Below are 17,240 nucleotides of genomic sequence, written 5' to 3' on the forward strand. Positions count from 1 at the left end.
AATAAGTTTCATTATAGAAAATATATGAGTATATAATACATATTTATGATTATAAATGCATACAAACATATCATTTACAGAAACATAGTAATTATTTGACTAAACTAAGGAAAACACCCATTTATTAATGATATTTATGGCCCATCTATACAAAAAAATCTATTTCAATAGTGTTTGTAAAATTAAGCACAAACTGAACACACATAAATTATTAGGAAATAATAAATAATCAGTCCAGAAAAATATAGAAAATATCACAAAATCAGATCAGAACACAATAAAAAGAACTAAACAAGAGTTAAATACCTAAAAGTAACTGTAAACTTTAAAGTTATATAAAAAAATTAAAGAAAAACAACTTATAAAAATACAGTAGGCAATAGAAAATATAATTTTGTATAAAAATCAGTATTGAAAAATCACATGCATACATATGTTTGTATTTCCTTTCTTTTTGATGTTAATAAAATAGGCACAAAACGTTAAAACACTTAGAAGGAAAGTACCATTGCAAACAAGACATAAAAACTACAATTTCGAATTAATAAGCAGAAACAAAATCTAATTAAAACCCAACATTACCACTGCACATTCGTGAACACTCAGAATATTGCGTTGCTAATTTCCATGAATACTTTTTGTAATCAGAAATAGGAACTGTATAACTGAAACTGATATTAGGCGGTTGAAGTTTCCCTACAACAAGAACCTAAGACAGAAAAAGAAAAAAAAATTAACGCAGGGGAAAATAAATAAAAATCAAAATAAATTAACACGTATACAGCAAAAGTGTAAATAATAAATAAATAATAAAAAAAAAAAATAAAAAAAAAATACAAATTTTTTAATGTTTGTTTAAATTATACCTACGGCTACAAGCATTCGTATACTTTTTAAGAATTTTTTAAACAACCAAACATAAATCCAAATTCTTCATAAATCAAGAGATAAAAACATAATAGCAGAAAATCTCATCAGAAATTAAAATCACGAGTTTTAAGTTGCAATGGATAATTTTATTGGAAGTCTAGCCAAATGATAGAAAGCTCTTCATACAATGAATAAGAAGTTCAGTTTCTTAAGTAATTACTTCAGGTTTTCAGAAGCATACAGTACGAAGTCCGAGATCCGGACTCGTCGGGACATCGATGATTCAGGATTTTAGATCATCACTTTAAATCTCCTAGGATGACATATAGAAATTATAAAATTAAAAATACAAATGATTTTTTATGAAGTAACGAAGCATTTATGCCCTTAAGGGAATTAAAATTTACAAAAACAGCTCGATATATATTTGTTTGCTTTATAAACATTTCTTTTAAAGTAAGCTGTTTAATTTACTTCGTTCCTTGTGCTAATACTTTCTGTGTTTAATTTTATACATAGACATAATTTCTTGTTCAGTTGCAAATTTCAGTTGTTCAAGTCCTGTAACTGCCATGTCGAGAATTCCCACTAAATTGTCAATCAAATCCCCCCCCTCAGCAATTCCTCTGTCACTTTCTTCAGCACTGTTAGCGATACTATCTGGATTTAGAACCGTATTACAGATTTTGTCATCCATTAGTTAACTGATGATTGGGACATTTTTATCGTAAAGGAAAATTATTATATGATCTTCATTTATTACCAATTCCCTACAAATTCCATTAATTAGAAAATTTCACTTTTTGTTTGCGATATTCACGAACCTTCAAATTTGCTTAATTAATTTGCTTAAATTGCTCAATTAAATAATCATAAAGTTTAGCTAGCCTCCTCTATACAATAATGGCGACAATGCGTCTCAGAGATTGGCGACAATGCGTCTCAGCCTCTGTTTACGCTGAGGCACTGAGGAAGTTAAGCCTGAATTGAGTTGGTTTAGTTTTACATCTCTTTCCTGTATAATGTTTATGGCTCACCTCATTCTTGAATAAGTAAATTCTCACATACATTTAAGTCTTATCTGGACAAATTTAACCAGCACTAAATGTAATCTTTTGGCTTATGCATATTAATTATAAAATCAGTTTTTTCCATTTGGAATGAAATTTCTCCTAGTAAACATACTCAGTGCTTCGCAGTGCATTTGACTGGTCTTCAATCGTTGCCAAGCGTAATGCCAACATAAAAAGTTACCATATTGTTTGGTACTCAGTTACTAATTAAGAAAAAAATATGTCTTAGATATCGCTGCCGTGAGTTGATAGGCAGGTGGCAATAAAAGCAACAAATAATAAAAAAAGATTCTCCAGTTCAGCGTCAGGGTTATAAGTTACTCAGCAGGTGTAAAATTGGTAACAAACATTGGTAGTATTTTAGTCTGCGTTGTAAGCTAAGCATGAAGGCAGATATGAAACCAAATTATTGATCATGCAGATTTATATTAATAAATGACTGTGTTTCTTCAATATGGAGGTACTTTATTTCGTATCGAAATGAAATTAAGAATTCCTCCCCCATACGCTATTGTTTTAAGCAAAAACTCTACTGTCTACTGCATATGCATGAAGCATTACGCATATGCTAAAGTAAGAGGCTAATTCTAGGAACATTATTTTCTTCCTTTTCGCAAAAAAATTCTAAAAAAAAACTGTTGGTTGTCCCGAAGTCCAGATATTGAACGTCTGGGTTTCAGACTGTGTTAATAAGAAGTGAAAGGAAGACGAAAGATATGCTAAGATGGAAATATGAATATCTGAATTACTACCTGAAGATCATTCACTCAGCAGACCTTAAGAGCAATTTCAATTTCTTTAACTGTTAAATTTACTTACTCACAGAAACTGGCTACTTGATGTATTTCAAAATAATGGGTGGTGTGCAAAATCAATGGGTGAGAATCAGGAGCTCAAAACATTCATGCAGGGAATTGCATTTGAATATACCAACAAGGTAGGCATATTTAACAGTCCTGAATGTTGGCCCCCTATATATTAGTTATTCTGCAATATTCTTTACATTAAATATTGTATAAGCCATTTTCAGTTTCAGCATATGACACTTAAGGTGCTAGTCTGCATTTGCTGTTGTATTGCACATAACCCCCCCCCCACACACACACAACCTATATGCAGCTGAAACAGAATGATCATCTCGCATGCTAGCATGTGAAAATAACTTATTTTGCTCAAACATATTCTGAAGTGAGCTATGAAGCCCGCTGATCATTGCTTTTGAAAGTATTTTTGCATATAAGCAGGGCCTCCTTTCCACAGAGAAAAAGTGAGGTCTCCTAATTCTCTTATAATATTTAAAATATGTTATGTATTTTTTGAAATTCCAGGTTTGAAAAAATTAGAAGCAGAACCCATCAGAAGACATCATTACTTTCACAACTAAAAGCGAATTTTATAACTCAACATTTTACTCATATACTTCATTACTGAGTTGATAAAAAATTCAACTGCATTAATTTGTCATACCTGTATAACTTAATTTGAGTTCATAGTAAAATTAACAAGTATTCCTCAGGCTCTGTTCCCCTTTTTTGGAAGGGCTTCTTTAGGGAAACACAAAATCATGAAAACGATATTTTATGCAACACATATTAAACTGAAACAAGTCAAAAATGGACTCTTTTCCTCCCATTCTAAAGCTGAACTGGCCAGAGAGACTTTGCTTTCTTCTCACCTAAGTCTGAATTAGGATTACGCCGCCGTTGGCGGACAGCAAAAAAAGTGAAGATTATGAACAATGCGTGGATACATTCAAGATAAGTAAACTTTAATGTTTGATGTGATTTGCAGTTAAATAAATTCAGAATTAAAGGAAAAGTTAATTCTGGTTGGCTCGATTTAATTTCGTTTTTAGTGATCAGGATCAAGTAAATATAAGAAAAATTCTGATCACCCTGACTAATTTTGTTTTCGCTGATCATCCAAAACAGTTATATGTCCTGTTGAATTTCAATTCTTTTACATGAAGTGTGATCACACTGATTATATCATGTGGGTTCTATCGCATACCATTTCCTTTAGTGCCGAAAGATAAATTTTGAAGTATCACTGCAATTAAATGAGGAATTTTGTGGAAACACTCACTGCTTTTGCAATTTTTTAAAAATTATAGTTGACTGAATATGTCGCAAAAAGTATTTTGTTCAAAGTTCAAGTATTTTGTTCTGTGCAAGTGTCGATATGAAGCAGTGAAAATAAATGTCAAATATAATAAATACATTATAAACAACTTTTAATGTTGATTTGAATCTGTTGAAAAATAATAACAGAAAAGATTTAGAAATATATGGTTTCAAATTGCTATATTTTGCACTAATGCAAATTAATGAAAGTATTCTATGACAGCTTATATTCTGAGAAAGGTACTGTGTTATTTTTATGTTATTTCAAGTAAATCAGTAGAAAAATGATGTAAAATTAGTCATTATTTTGTTTTATGTTTTGCTTTTGAATATGTATGTTTGATGTGTACTAAATCCATATAAAAATATTTTAAACTCTATATATGCTAGCACACTAAAAATTTTAGGCGCCCATTTTGAGGAATTTTATCAAATTTATTTAAGCATAGCTTATTTAGCAAATGAGAAGAAACGAGATTTGGTTGAATTAGCAGAGACACTAGGTGTTGTGATAGAGGAAAAATTAAGAATTCCAGAAATAAGTAATGCTAAGATCTCACATATTACGCGGAGTTAGTGACAGAATGTTTGAACCACATCATGAATAATAGGAAAGAAATGGAAATAGAATAACATGATGACAGAGAGAAAGAAAATGAATGGTTTTTTGAATTGGAAAAATAAAATTACAATCTAGTATTATTCCTAGCAGAGCGGAGTCTGCAACGGTACCGGTCTGCAGAGGAAGAAATGCCCAAGTTAGAATTGAACAAGTTAGTTCCTAATTTTGATCCTAAAACAGCCAATATGAGTTTATTTCTGAACTTGTTTGAGAGGCAATAAAACCTGAATGTACCAATCTCAAAATGGATAATCTATTTTGTTTCTCTTCTGCCAATCAATGTTTCAAAACTAATTGCAATAGAATCATTTGATGATGCTCAGGATTATCAGAAAGTTAAACAAATTCTCCTTAAGCGTTTCATATTGAGTGCTGAGAAATTTCGAGTACTGGTTAACTAACATAGAAAAAATCCAGAAACCTCATGGCAGACTTATTTTGACTTACAAAACTGCTTTCATGGGTGATGTAACTAGGGTGAGTAAAACAACCCACTTCAGCTTGTGGATAAATTCGATCTGTACAAAGAAGTTAGATAAATATGAAATAAAAACGTTAGTAGGAATCCCTTCACTTTCAATAATGAGATTTTCCCAAAAATTACAGAGATAATCCTCAATCTACTAAAAACGCCTCAACAAGAGATACTGCAAAAAATGAAGATTGACTAACTGTAGTTGCTATAGTTGTGAGAAGTCGGGCATTATTAAGGCTAAATGCCCCATCTGCTCCCCTCCTTTCAAGAAAGCAGAAGCTGATTCCAGAGCTATATACCTTTTTACATTCTCTATCCAGGAACCCCAGATGACTCTTTTGAGAGTAAAAATAAATTGATTTACCGTAACTGTAAGTGCTGACACTGGAGCCAGTCACACTATAGTGGGAGAAACGTTATACCGTCTTTTGAGAGAAAAACGAATAGAACTGGGGAAAACCAGTATGTTACCCTCGCCGATGGTTGTCAAAGGAAACAGAAGTTTATACGACCCAATATTTTGATACTAAAACTGAAGGATGGTCGTTCAGAATAAAAGGTATTTTACCACCTTCTTAGCATGCCTTCGTGGTGTAATGGCCAGCACTCTCGGCGCGTATTCGAGAGGACCGTGGTTCAAGTCCCAGCGAAGGCATTGCTCATTTTGCACGTTTCTTACTTTAAAAAAATCCTAATGTCTCTACAACTTTATTTGCATTACCTACAGTAAAAGATAACAGAACACTTTTAGAAACTGATTTTTTTATGTAGCGTAGAATTGTTTCAGCCTTCCAAATAACAGATGATATTATCATGACAAACCTAAACAAAAATTTAGCTTTACTGATATTTTTAAACCACACTAGTGTTCAGGATATAATGTGTAATTTAACACATTTTGATTAAGTGAAAATGAGTGAAGACATGTAACTAAAAACCAAAGGAAGAAACTCCATGTTCTGTTAACGACATATTGACTGTGTTCCAACCAGGGGTAGAAGCAGTTCTCTATATTGAACAAAATACAAATAATACTAAAGTTTTAGTACCCCTATACCGGATGTCTCCAGCCAAGAAGGATATTTTAAAGATAGAACCTGATGATCTGCTAGGAAAGAATATATATAAAGAAAAGAATGTGTGTTTCCATATGCTGCGCCTGTGTTTCTTGTACCCAAAGCAAACGAAAAAGTCTGACTATGCGAATCAGAAAAAGCTCAACTACTAGTACCAATACATGAATGAGAAAGAATTCTTAAGCAATATCACGATGCTCTTACAGCAGGACATTATGGTGCTGAGGGGACATACAACAGAATTTCTCAAAGATATTATTTCACAGGAATGTGCAAACACATTGCAGATTATGTAAGAAACTGTGATGAGTGTAATCGTTACAAATTTTAAAACACCAATATACGGCCAACCCTTCTAAACACTTGCTACTGATTTATTTGGTCCACTATCTTAAAGTACCAACGGAAAAAATTAATTTTTATTGCTGAAGTTTGCAACACGAAATGGCTGGTGCTTTTCGCTTTACCAACAGCCTATTTGCAAGGTAATGTGCCATTACATTAATCGAAAACGTTTTCTTACGATATAGATTGTCTCCAAAGCTAATCGGTGATATCGGAACTCACTTTATTAGTGCTGTCATGCAGCAAGTGTGCTTTCTTCTTAAACAGTGACCAATTGTTCTCTCCAGTGTATCATCCTAAAGTACATCCTGTAAAGCAAAAGAAGAGCTACTTGAAACCTAGATTAGACATACTTGTGAGCAATAAACCTTTTTCTTGGGCAGAAAAGCTGCAGAAAATTTATTTAGCAATGAATATTCATATATGTGAAACTACCAGCCAAACTGCTGCATTCCTCCAAATTGGAAGATAGCTACATACACTGGACAACGTAACACTTGATCTTAGGCATGTTATCTCCAATTACAATTTTGTAGCAAAAATTACCACATATTTGAAAAGATTTGCCACCATAGGTAAAGGAAATGAGTGAAAACAAACAAAAGTATCGAAAGCAATATGCTGATACAAGTCGAAGACCTGGATACCAATTTAAACCTGGAAACTGAGTTTGGATTTACACGCACCCTGCGAGCAAATCCTCTGAATAGAAAGCAACTAAGTTTATGCCTCGTCGAGATGGCCCTTACGTTATTATGACTCAACGTTCATCGACCACCTGTGAGATTTCAAACTTAAGTAAACCAGGTAATCCATTAAGTGTTTATCATTTCTTGGTCTTCAGATCTTGCAATAACTCAAATTCATCAACCTCTTTGCAGAAGAGGAGGTCCCAGAAAACCTAATTCTGGGGGGATCACTGTTGAAATGGCTGTCATTTTCCATTTTCAAACAAGACAGCGATGTATTTCTAGAATCAATTTCAATATTAAAATGCTAAAAAAAACAGACATTTGCAAAAAATGACAAAAATTTTGTTTACATTTGAAAAGATGATATATACCCACCGCCTCTCTCCAAAGAGGCCTTTCTTATAAACTTTAGCTGGGAAAAAATATCTAGATATAAAATGAACACGTATCTAATTTAACATCTACTTCCGTTACTCAAAATTCCACTCTTTTGTTATTCAAACTTATCATTTAGTTACTCAGTTTTTGTAAGAAATATATAAATATAGTTCATAAGTGCGTATAGATATCTAAAATGTTTCAGAATATCATCTACACATCATCAAAACCATTAATCTGAAGGGGGAACATCTTGAGAGAGCAGAAAGAGCTTGCAGGTCTTACACATGCTTGGTTCTGAAAGAAAAATTATAATTAAAACTTCTAGAAAATAATTTTTGTTCATCTCACTACAAGTAGCTTTTTCTTTCAGCATAGTGTAGATGTGTAGAACATTGAAAAATAATACAGAAAATACATGAAAGCGAAAAGAGAATAAAAAAATGGTTTTGGCATCATGCTAAGAATATCTTGAAAATATTTTATACTATATGTTACTTAAACATACCGACAATTACTGCAGATTTACTGTATTATTGCATATTTCCTTAAAATTTTACTTTAGAAAACTTTAACAAACAAAACAAAAGCGGTTTAATGGTAACCTTGGAAGACAATTTAATGAAAAAGTTCTGGAATTAGCACGAACTGGTGATTAATACACATAAATCTGTAGTTTTGCTTCAATGATACATGATCTCAGCTAGGTGGATGCAAACCAAAAGAAAATGTTTTCTGGGCTTTACAGCTTATCCCTGAGTAATGAAAACTGATTGTCCATATTAATCTTGAAAGCTTAACGCACTGACCAGAAGTAAGTAAACAGTATTACTATTCAAGTAAGAGATGAGCAACCAGATGGCAACTTGTAGAAAAGTAAGATTATTTTTCAGAAAAGTTGACCATTGGATAATTAGTACAAGGTGTAGTACCAAGGTTAAAAAACAGGATTTACATCATCGTGGGGGGGGGGGAAGTTCTCTCAGAACCAGACTATTCAGAAATACTGGGAGAGGGTAAACAATGTAAAAATAAATAATCAGATTATGTTAGCATTTAGTTTAGTGCTTTAAAATTGCGATTGGGCATTGTCAATTCTCATCATTCACAGTCATAATTAATAAACTATTATTAATTTCATAAATATTAGTAAAGAACATTCTGGCAATTTTAGCCATGCTGATATGAATAATGATTAAATTCCTTCATGAATTGTTTTGCTTCTCAAACCACCATGATTCAGAAATCTGTGTGAATGTTATGCTTTCAATTCTTTGAAGAATTTCGAGGCTAGAAGCTCAGACATAACCCTAGACGGGTTAGGTATTAGAAAATAATGGAATGAAGCTGCACCAAATTCTTATACAGTGTGGCCAGGAAGAAAAAGCCCACATTTAACACTGGTGCAATGGAGGCTGGCTACTCTTTCACGAACCACCCTGTAGATCAATGACTTGTTATTTAAAGAAAAAATTAAGCTCCGACAAATTAAGAGGGAAAATGTAGCTCAACAGGGCAAGAACTTTTAAAGATACATGTACAATATAGAATATAGGGCCTTTAACGTATGTAATTGGTCTTAAATAACTTCTAGGAATTTGACCTGCTTAAGTTCATGAGATAATGGCATTAAACAATTACTTGAACTATTTCACAGTAGAATTATTATCAGATTTACTTTTATATATTTATATCAGATGTATCCAGTAAAGGAGCATGTGACTATCGAGAATCCAGGGAACTTCCCGAGGCAGCGGGTAGCCATAATGCCACTTTGTCAACTAACATAGAAAATTTAAAAATGGATGAAACATTAATCATAACTATAGGCTTCATGCAGCAAATACAATAGACACATTGGGAGAAAAATATCTAATGGCAGCCCCCCTCCCCCCAAAAAATAAACTGATGGTAAAAGTATTAAACGCTCCGTCTTAACTCATTGTCTTTAGCTCATCAGAAATGCATCGATATTGAATTTAACACTTTATGCCATAGCATAAAAGCAGGAAATTTAATGCCTCTACAGCCTGTGATTTCATTAATGATGCCCTGTCATAAAGATGCTGACACCTTTATGCAGATGGAAGATTATTCACAAAGATAAGAACCTTCAAATGGACATCCTGGCATCTTGATCAAAGTTGTATTCTTTGTGATGCAAACTGAAATTTATAAGGGTGCTCTGTACCTTCATGTCTTCATGTCAGGGTCCCCTTGTGTCTCGGTGAGCAGTCGCCAGTTTGCAAAAAGGTTTAGGCACCTTTTTACACATTCACTGTCCCGTTTCAAAACAGACCCATTCACTCTTGAACTAGTTACTTATAATAAAATTGCTAGAATAAAAATAAAAACACAACTATATCCTATATATAAAGTGAATGTTTCACAACTTTATCTAAAGTGAATTAGTATCTTCACTATTATTTACATGGCGTAGGTCATTTTGCATTACCCAAAATACAAACCAATACTAGATCTGACGAATAAGCTAAAAAAGAAAATAAACTTTAGAAACGTCAGTACATCTATAAGATATTTTCTCTCTCCTTTCTGCATACCTTCGTGGTGTTGTAGAGACATTAGGTTAATTGGAAGCAGGAGTCATGAAAAATTAGCAACCACCTTTGCCGGGAATTGAACCACGGACCTCTGAAATACCGGCTTAGTGTGCTGACCATTACACCACGAAGGCACGCTAGGAAGGCGGGAGAAATACCTTATAGTGTAATGGTAGCATACTCAGCGCGCATTCGAGAGGTCTCGGTTTGAGTCACGGCGAGGGCACTGCTCATTTTTCATATCTCCTACTTCAAAATTACTTAATGATTCTACAGTGGCACCTGAACTAAAAGTTGGTGGATGATGATTCTTCACCACCAGGGTTTAGCGAATGGGTCTGCTAATCTCCAGTCACCCTTTAAAAGGGGGATGTATAAGGTTCAATTTTAAAAGATTTCAAGGTATTTTCTCCCTCTTTTCTGCATGCCTTCGTGGTGTAACGGTAGCACAATTGGCACGTATTTGAGAAGACCAGGTTCGAGTTCTGGCGAGGGCATTGCACATTTTTCACGTCTCCCACTTCAAAATGACCTGATGATTCTACGCTTCAATCACTTCTATTCTCTCCAGCTTGAAAGTACAGTACAAAGTCCGTAATCCGGATGTCCATTATCCCGAATGTTCTATAATCTGGACCTCAAAGCCACAAACTTATGCATGCGCATTTGATGTGCACGTCTGCTATGCATGCGCGTAAAGCCAGTAAAGCATTTACCCATGCGCGCTTCCAATAGTGAAAAAAGTAACAGACAACGTTATTGAAAACGAAAAAATTTCGATTTCCAAGTTAGTCAGTATTCTCGACACAGCAATTACAGGACTTGAATAGTGGAACTTTGTAACTGAACAAGAAATTATGTCTGTTTATAGAATTAAAGAGAAAGTATTAGCACAAAAAATGACGCAACTTAAACAACTTACATTGAAAGAAATGTTTACTAAAGTAAACAAATAAATATTAAGCTTTTTTTCTTTCTTTTTTTTTTTTTTTTTTGTAAATTTTGATACCCTTTAGATCATAATTGATCTTTATTTCATAAATTAATATTTCATATTTTTTATTGTATAATTTCTGCATGCCATCTTACCAGATTTAAATTGATGATCTATAATCCGGAAAAAACCCTAATCCGGAATCGCCGAAGTCCTGACGAGTCCGGATTACGGATTTTGTACTGTATTTAACTAAGTGCATAATACTGTACGTGTTATTTAATATACTAGGCTCCAAAAATTAAGCCACAATGAATGACGATGATCATAGAAAGTTAGAAAATCAACACGTTCTAAGGAGTGCCCATGGAAATGGATATTTCCAGAGTATGCAGAAGGCGAACAGAGGCCTCTTCTGTCTGTGAGGATCTGCCAACCTGCTGCATATCCCTCCTGGAGTGATTTCGTGGCCAAGCAGACAAATGACTAATAAAAAAAAAAAAAGACGTATGAAATTTATTTTCTTCAGGTATTCAGATTTTAACTCATACCTGAAGAGGAACATTTGCTATTTATCTTAATATTTTGCCTCAAGCGATGACATTTCAGTTTTGTTACATAGCAAGATTTTAATTTAATAATGCATTTTAATTTAGTACCAAATGGAGATTTTTGATGCTTAGTTTAAGAGACTATTTTGAGGAAGTTTTGCATATTTGCAGAAGGATTTCTGTACATTCTGATGTAAAGTGAAAATTGGGTATTTTTTCGATGCAAAATAATTATAAATATTCCATAAAATATATCTAACAAATCAATTTTGTAAACATACAAATTTACTAGAAACTATGGGTTAAATGCTAAAGTAATTTCTTGTATACTTGCAAAGTTGAATTGATTATGTGTGCATGAGATATTTAAGTTCAAGCTAGCAAATGGTAATGAATTAAAGGAAAGCTAGTGATATGAATGCGAGTAGTTAAAACTTAGGCTCTCAAACCAACATTAAAGTTAATTAAACTATTTTGATTAGTATTTTAGGGGTACTTTTAAAATTCATGATGTTCTTTGAGTTCTAGTATGCCTAAGTTACTAACATGCAGGATTTGGGTCAGGTGGTAGTGTTGAAATACATGTAAAATGCCACACGCTCTTAAAATTAAGTACATTTTGATGGAGGGTAGAGGGATGCTAGAAAATGCAAGAAATAATGCATAGAGTAAAAGTTCTCCATGTAAATTTGAAACAGAGATAACTTAATTAGTTTGTAATCTGTTCATTGTAAAAAGTTGGCTCCAGTTAGATTTAGAAATTAGAATCTTACCAAGACTGTTAAAGACCTTCATTGCAATTACTTAAATTCTAGTAGGGAATATACGGTTTCTATTAATTTAAATAACTAGTTATGTTATGATTTAGACATGTTCTAGCACTTCTGTTTTCCTACAAGAATGTAAATTAGTTCGAGAATAACGTGAGGTTTTTTGGATTGTAAATCAGAGTTTGTTCTGCCTCTTGAGGCCACGTTACTCGGTTTTTGCTAGCTCATATAAGATTTCATTCTTCAGCTTTGAATTATAATGTCAAAATTCACTACATACACCGAGTAGATTTGTGATCCAACTTTGCATTAAATTGAATTGTGAAGTCTTTGACAACTAGCCGAGTTTTTAATTTGAACTTATTGTTACTCTACATTGCAACAAGTGATTAGCTGAATTGTAAGCATGAGTTGTACATTTATGTACCTGTTCTGATTTAATAAAAAAAAAGTTTGTTTTAAAGCCCTCTTAAGATTTTGTAGCTCTGTCCAGACATAATTATAATTCCCTTAATGTTTGTTAGGAGTTTAATACTAGTTTATGCTACCAAAATATGTCAGATTTTATAAGCTGATCATCTAATATCTGACAAAAATACCAAATCCAGAATTGCTGAACTCCTGATGAGTCTGGATCACAGACTTTCTTCCATACAAACTTGGGAAGTTCAGTTTCCGAGGTTTTGATCAGGTTGTTAGGCTCTATGACTGCAAATAATCTGATATATATACCCTGCCTTCGCAACGTGTATCAATTTCTTGTTGAAAAAAACAAGCACTCTAATATTGACCTTTTTAATTCTTGGTCCTAAGTCAGCAGCTGGTCTGCATTCTTCTCTCTTCTTGCTGATATTCTTTTTACTTCAAGAATGCCCAACGCTCTATATGTGTGCTTTGCAAATTGCAGTGGCTCTTCAGCAAGATCATTTCTTTTGTCTTTCCTAAAGACTCAAACTTCTTCTCTAAGCTTATTCCAAAAGTCTGTAAATACTTTTGAACGTGGTTGACTGTTGACTTCTAAGACATTATTCTATAAATACAAAAAGCACACACACAAAAAAAAAAAAAGTCACACTTTGCAGGCAACAGAATTTGAGCTGCTTCCATGGTTTTGATCATCACACAGTTTCTCAATGGCATCGGTAATCTTCTGAATGTACTCAAGCACAGGATTAATAGCTTTGTAGTGAGCAATCCTTCTTAATTCTCAAAGTTGCTTAAGTGTTATTTCTACATTTGTCAGAAGGATCACCAATTTTCGCACAGAAGCTGAAAAAAACACGTACAAACTTTCTAAGGTCCTCCAAAAAGTCATACTTAATGGAACTGTTGCAACAGAGATTAAGATCCACACAGATTAAGAGAGTGGTTTGTACAGGGTGCAAACAGTGCTTTGGGATTAAGTTCACAAATTCTTGCTTGAACTCTTGAACGCACTCCAACCATTGTAGAAGTTTGTCATATCCTTGTCCATGATACAATGTTATTAGACCATATCATTCAATAACCTTTAAAAATAGCTTCTGTTCAGTTAGCTGAAAAAAAGAACTAGAAATGGTACTTTTATTTCAATTTTGTTTTCTATGTGAACATAATGAATGATTTCACTCATTTAATTTATGTATGACATGTTGGGTGTACTGCAAAAGATACTAAAATACGCCCCATTTTTAATATCAGTCAAAACCTTTTCCTTAACAATTTCATCCAGAAGTTGGTCCAGCAGTGGCTGAGCAGTAAAGTCACTGAATGATGGTAATTTGGTCTACAGTTCGAATCCCAGCAAACAAGTTGCCTACATGGGCATTTTCATCGTTTTCCCCATGGGTACGTATGTGTATGCAAGCCTGTTTCACTTAAAAAGCCCTTCACGAAGGCATCGCTCCCCTTAGGCAAATAGCCCTTGAGTGATTAACAGAAATAAACCAATATAAACAAATAAACCAACCAACCACCCAGAAGCCAAATAAACTCCTCTTGTGAGGTGGGTGACAAACAGCTAAACAGCTTGTTAATATCTCACTCGACAATGACTAAGTTGACTGTTTTAATTTGATTACGTGCTCTCTTAATATAGGATCATAGAAGTTCAATTAGCAGGAGAAAATTTCCTTTGTTTTCCATCAACATCTCTGCCTGCAGAATGGAAGATTTTGTTTAGCCAAAATGATAATGCAGTTTGTGAGTCTTTTTGAAAGATGTTTCCATTTCTTTTTCCTCTTTTAGAAGCTGTACACTAACTGGATCAGTTGTTCTATTAGCAACAGATTTGCTCTTAAAGTTTTCAAGTTTTCAAAACAAGCTTTATTTTATTCTGAAGTTTTACAGTTGTAAACTTTTGGATTGTTTCTACCACACTTGAAAATCAGTTACAAATTTAGATGTATTACTCAGACTTGCATCTGTGCCAAACAGCCTAGAACAAAAACAATACAAGCTTTGATTTTTAATTCAGTATGCCATCAAGGTTCTCAGAATTTCCTCTCCATTTGGCTGACAGATATAAAACTCATCAGATGTCAACTGTCGGTTAGGATCATTTGTCTTAATCTCACCCCCTTGTCTCTAAAGTGAAATAAATGGTCCATATTTGTTTTGAAATGCTTTACTTCCTCTTTTAATTTAGACAACTCTTAGACAATTATCTGGAATGTAGAAAGGCCAGTCAGAGATGTCAGAAAACAAAATATTACTGTTTTTCTTTATCTGCTTGTCTCTCTTCTTCTTCCTCGTTATCTGATGTTTGTCTTCTAATTTATTTCCTTCTTCATTATGATTATTTCTAAAGTTATTTATTTGGTTTGAGTTTATTTTGTTTTCTTTGTGAATGTTCTTTCTAATTTGTTCTTCACTTTCATGACTTCTCAATGGCTTCTTCCACACTTGATGTCAAAGGTTTAACATATTTTAGCAACGAACAGGCTTTTGAAACCTTCTTTATGACTTTTTTTTTCTCCTCCACTTACATGCTGTTGCTTCATGGCCCTGTTTCTATTTTATGGAACATTTTGTAAAAACCACTTTTTTAACCATGTAATATTAATGAGTATAATAATAATAATGGGTTTATTTTATTTTTAGAAACTGAAAGCTCTAATAAAATCAATAACAGAGAAGGAAAATCAATATCAGAGAAGGAAAAGCAAAGAATAATTTGATAAACTCAGAAAAGTACTGCATTACAATACAAAAAATCTTCATTTTCTCACTGATGGATATTCTTCCCCCTTATTCTTAGCGTAAATCTGATTAATTTTTAAATAATAAATTGCAATATGATAAAATATTGCTCATCATTGTATAGTTGGCATAGAAACGTTTTAGGCAGTATGATGGGGAGATAATGTCCATTCGCTCGTAGAATGATCCTAAAATAAACAAACACAAATATATCTGCACTGCTCTTAAGTAGACATGAATAACATGCTAGATTCGAATAGACATACTTGTTTACTTTATGGTCAGTTCGATGAGCGAACGGGTGATATCACCCCATCTCACTGTCTAAAACATATCTGCTCTGACTATATTATTATGATGTTTGGATTAAAAATATCATCTTTTTGCATAAACGGTGTGGTGTGTATTTAATTATGGCAAAGCACACGAGGGCTATCTGCCTAAGGGGAGGGATGCCTTCGTGGAGGACTTTCTAAGGGAAACTGGCTCGTATACACGTTACACATGGGGAAAACCACGAAAACACCAATGCAGCCAGCCCGTTCGTGGGATTCGAACCTCAGACCGAACTACCAGTGTTCAGCGACTTTACCGCTCGGCCGCAGGTGGGCCCCTTTTTGCATAAACGACTTGGGGATAATGATATTTGTGGCAGAGATAAGATGATAACTCACTAGAACTGGTTGTTTACATCAGCACTAGCATAGTTGAAAGTAATGAAACAGAACTCCCCCCCAAGCATCGTACAATAATACTAAATCATTACAGCATCACATCGTTATCCCACATTTTGCTGCAATTAGTGACTGCAAAAGCCTATGTAAATTATTTGACATGATATTTCATGTAACAAAAAGGCATGTTAATACAAAAGCAGCAATATTTGTCACCTTCCTGTCCCACTGCTTCTATGGTATTTTTTTTATTATAACAAATGTCACAAATACTCAGAGTTAAGTATAAGAATTTACTAAAAAGTGCAATTAACATCCTTCAAATAAATATAATTTTCTTTTGAGAAAATATTATACCTTAGCAGCAAAACAAAGAATAAAAATGCTCAAGCTTCTCATATATTATATACATATGCACATAATATGCTCAAGCTTTTATTATATTAATATTCTGCTGCAGATACCGTTATTATTGTATAAAATATCAGCAAACAAAAGTTAGATCAGTATGGATAAACATACAGACATTATAAATAGTGATCATATTTTTTCAGGAATGCCTTCTGTATATGCTTAAGAAGTACACCCTTAGAAAATGAAGCATATTCTTATGGAAACTTGATAATTTTTCAGATATATTGCCGGGAAAGAGGCAGGCACGTTTTTTTTTTTTTAAATTTAGTTTATATAAAAGTATTTAGGGTATACAGACAAATTTATTTTCAGGCTTACAAAACACTCTGAAATAGTACAGCTGATGACTGTAAACTAGAACATACAGTTACATACTAGTACATACAATTAATAAACAACAGGTTTAGCGAACAGGAACCTGCATCACTCTTATCTAGCAAAATGACAATGTCAACTATTACCTTAAAATGTTTACTAAGTTACATATCAGAGGTTCAAAATC

General features: G+C 33.4%; 1 protein-coding gene across 2 annotated transcripts in view; it reads right to left on the reverse strand.

Moving 5' to 3' along the window:
- LOC118185717 (A disintegrin and metalloproteinase with thrombospondin motifs 9-like) overlaps positions 1-17,240 on the reverse strand; it is a 690,813-nt gene that overhangs the window by 170,174 nt on the left and 503,399 nt on the right. For both annotated transcript variants that reach the window (XM_085807434.1, XM_085807433.1), the window contains one exon: positions 583-709. In XM_085807434.1, coding sequence (XP_085663560.1) covers positions 583-709 — 127 coding nt within the window. The remainder of the gene's footprint in view (positions 1-582; positions 710-17,240) is intronic.

This window comes from Stegodyphus dumicola, chromosome X1 (genome assembly GCF_044657685.1).
Source record: "Stegodyphus dumicola isolate Sdum_Otavi_A_Nest chromosome X1, ASM4465768v1".
NCBI classification, from domain to species: domain Eukaryota; kingdom Metazoa; phylum Arthropoda; class Arachnida; order Araneae; family Eresidae; genus Stegodyphus; species Stegodyphus dumicola.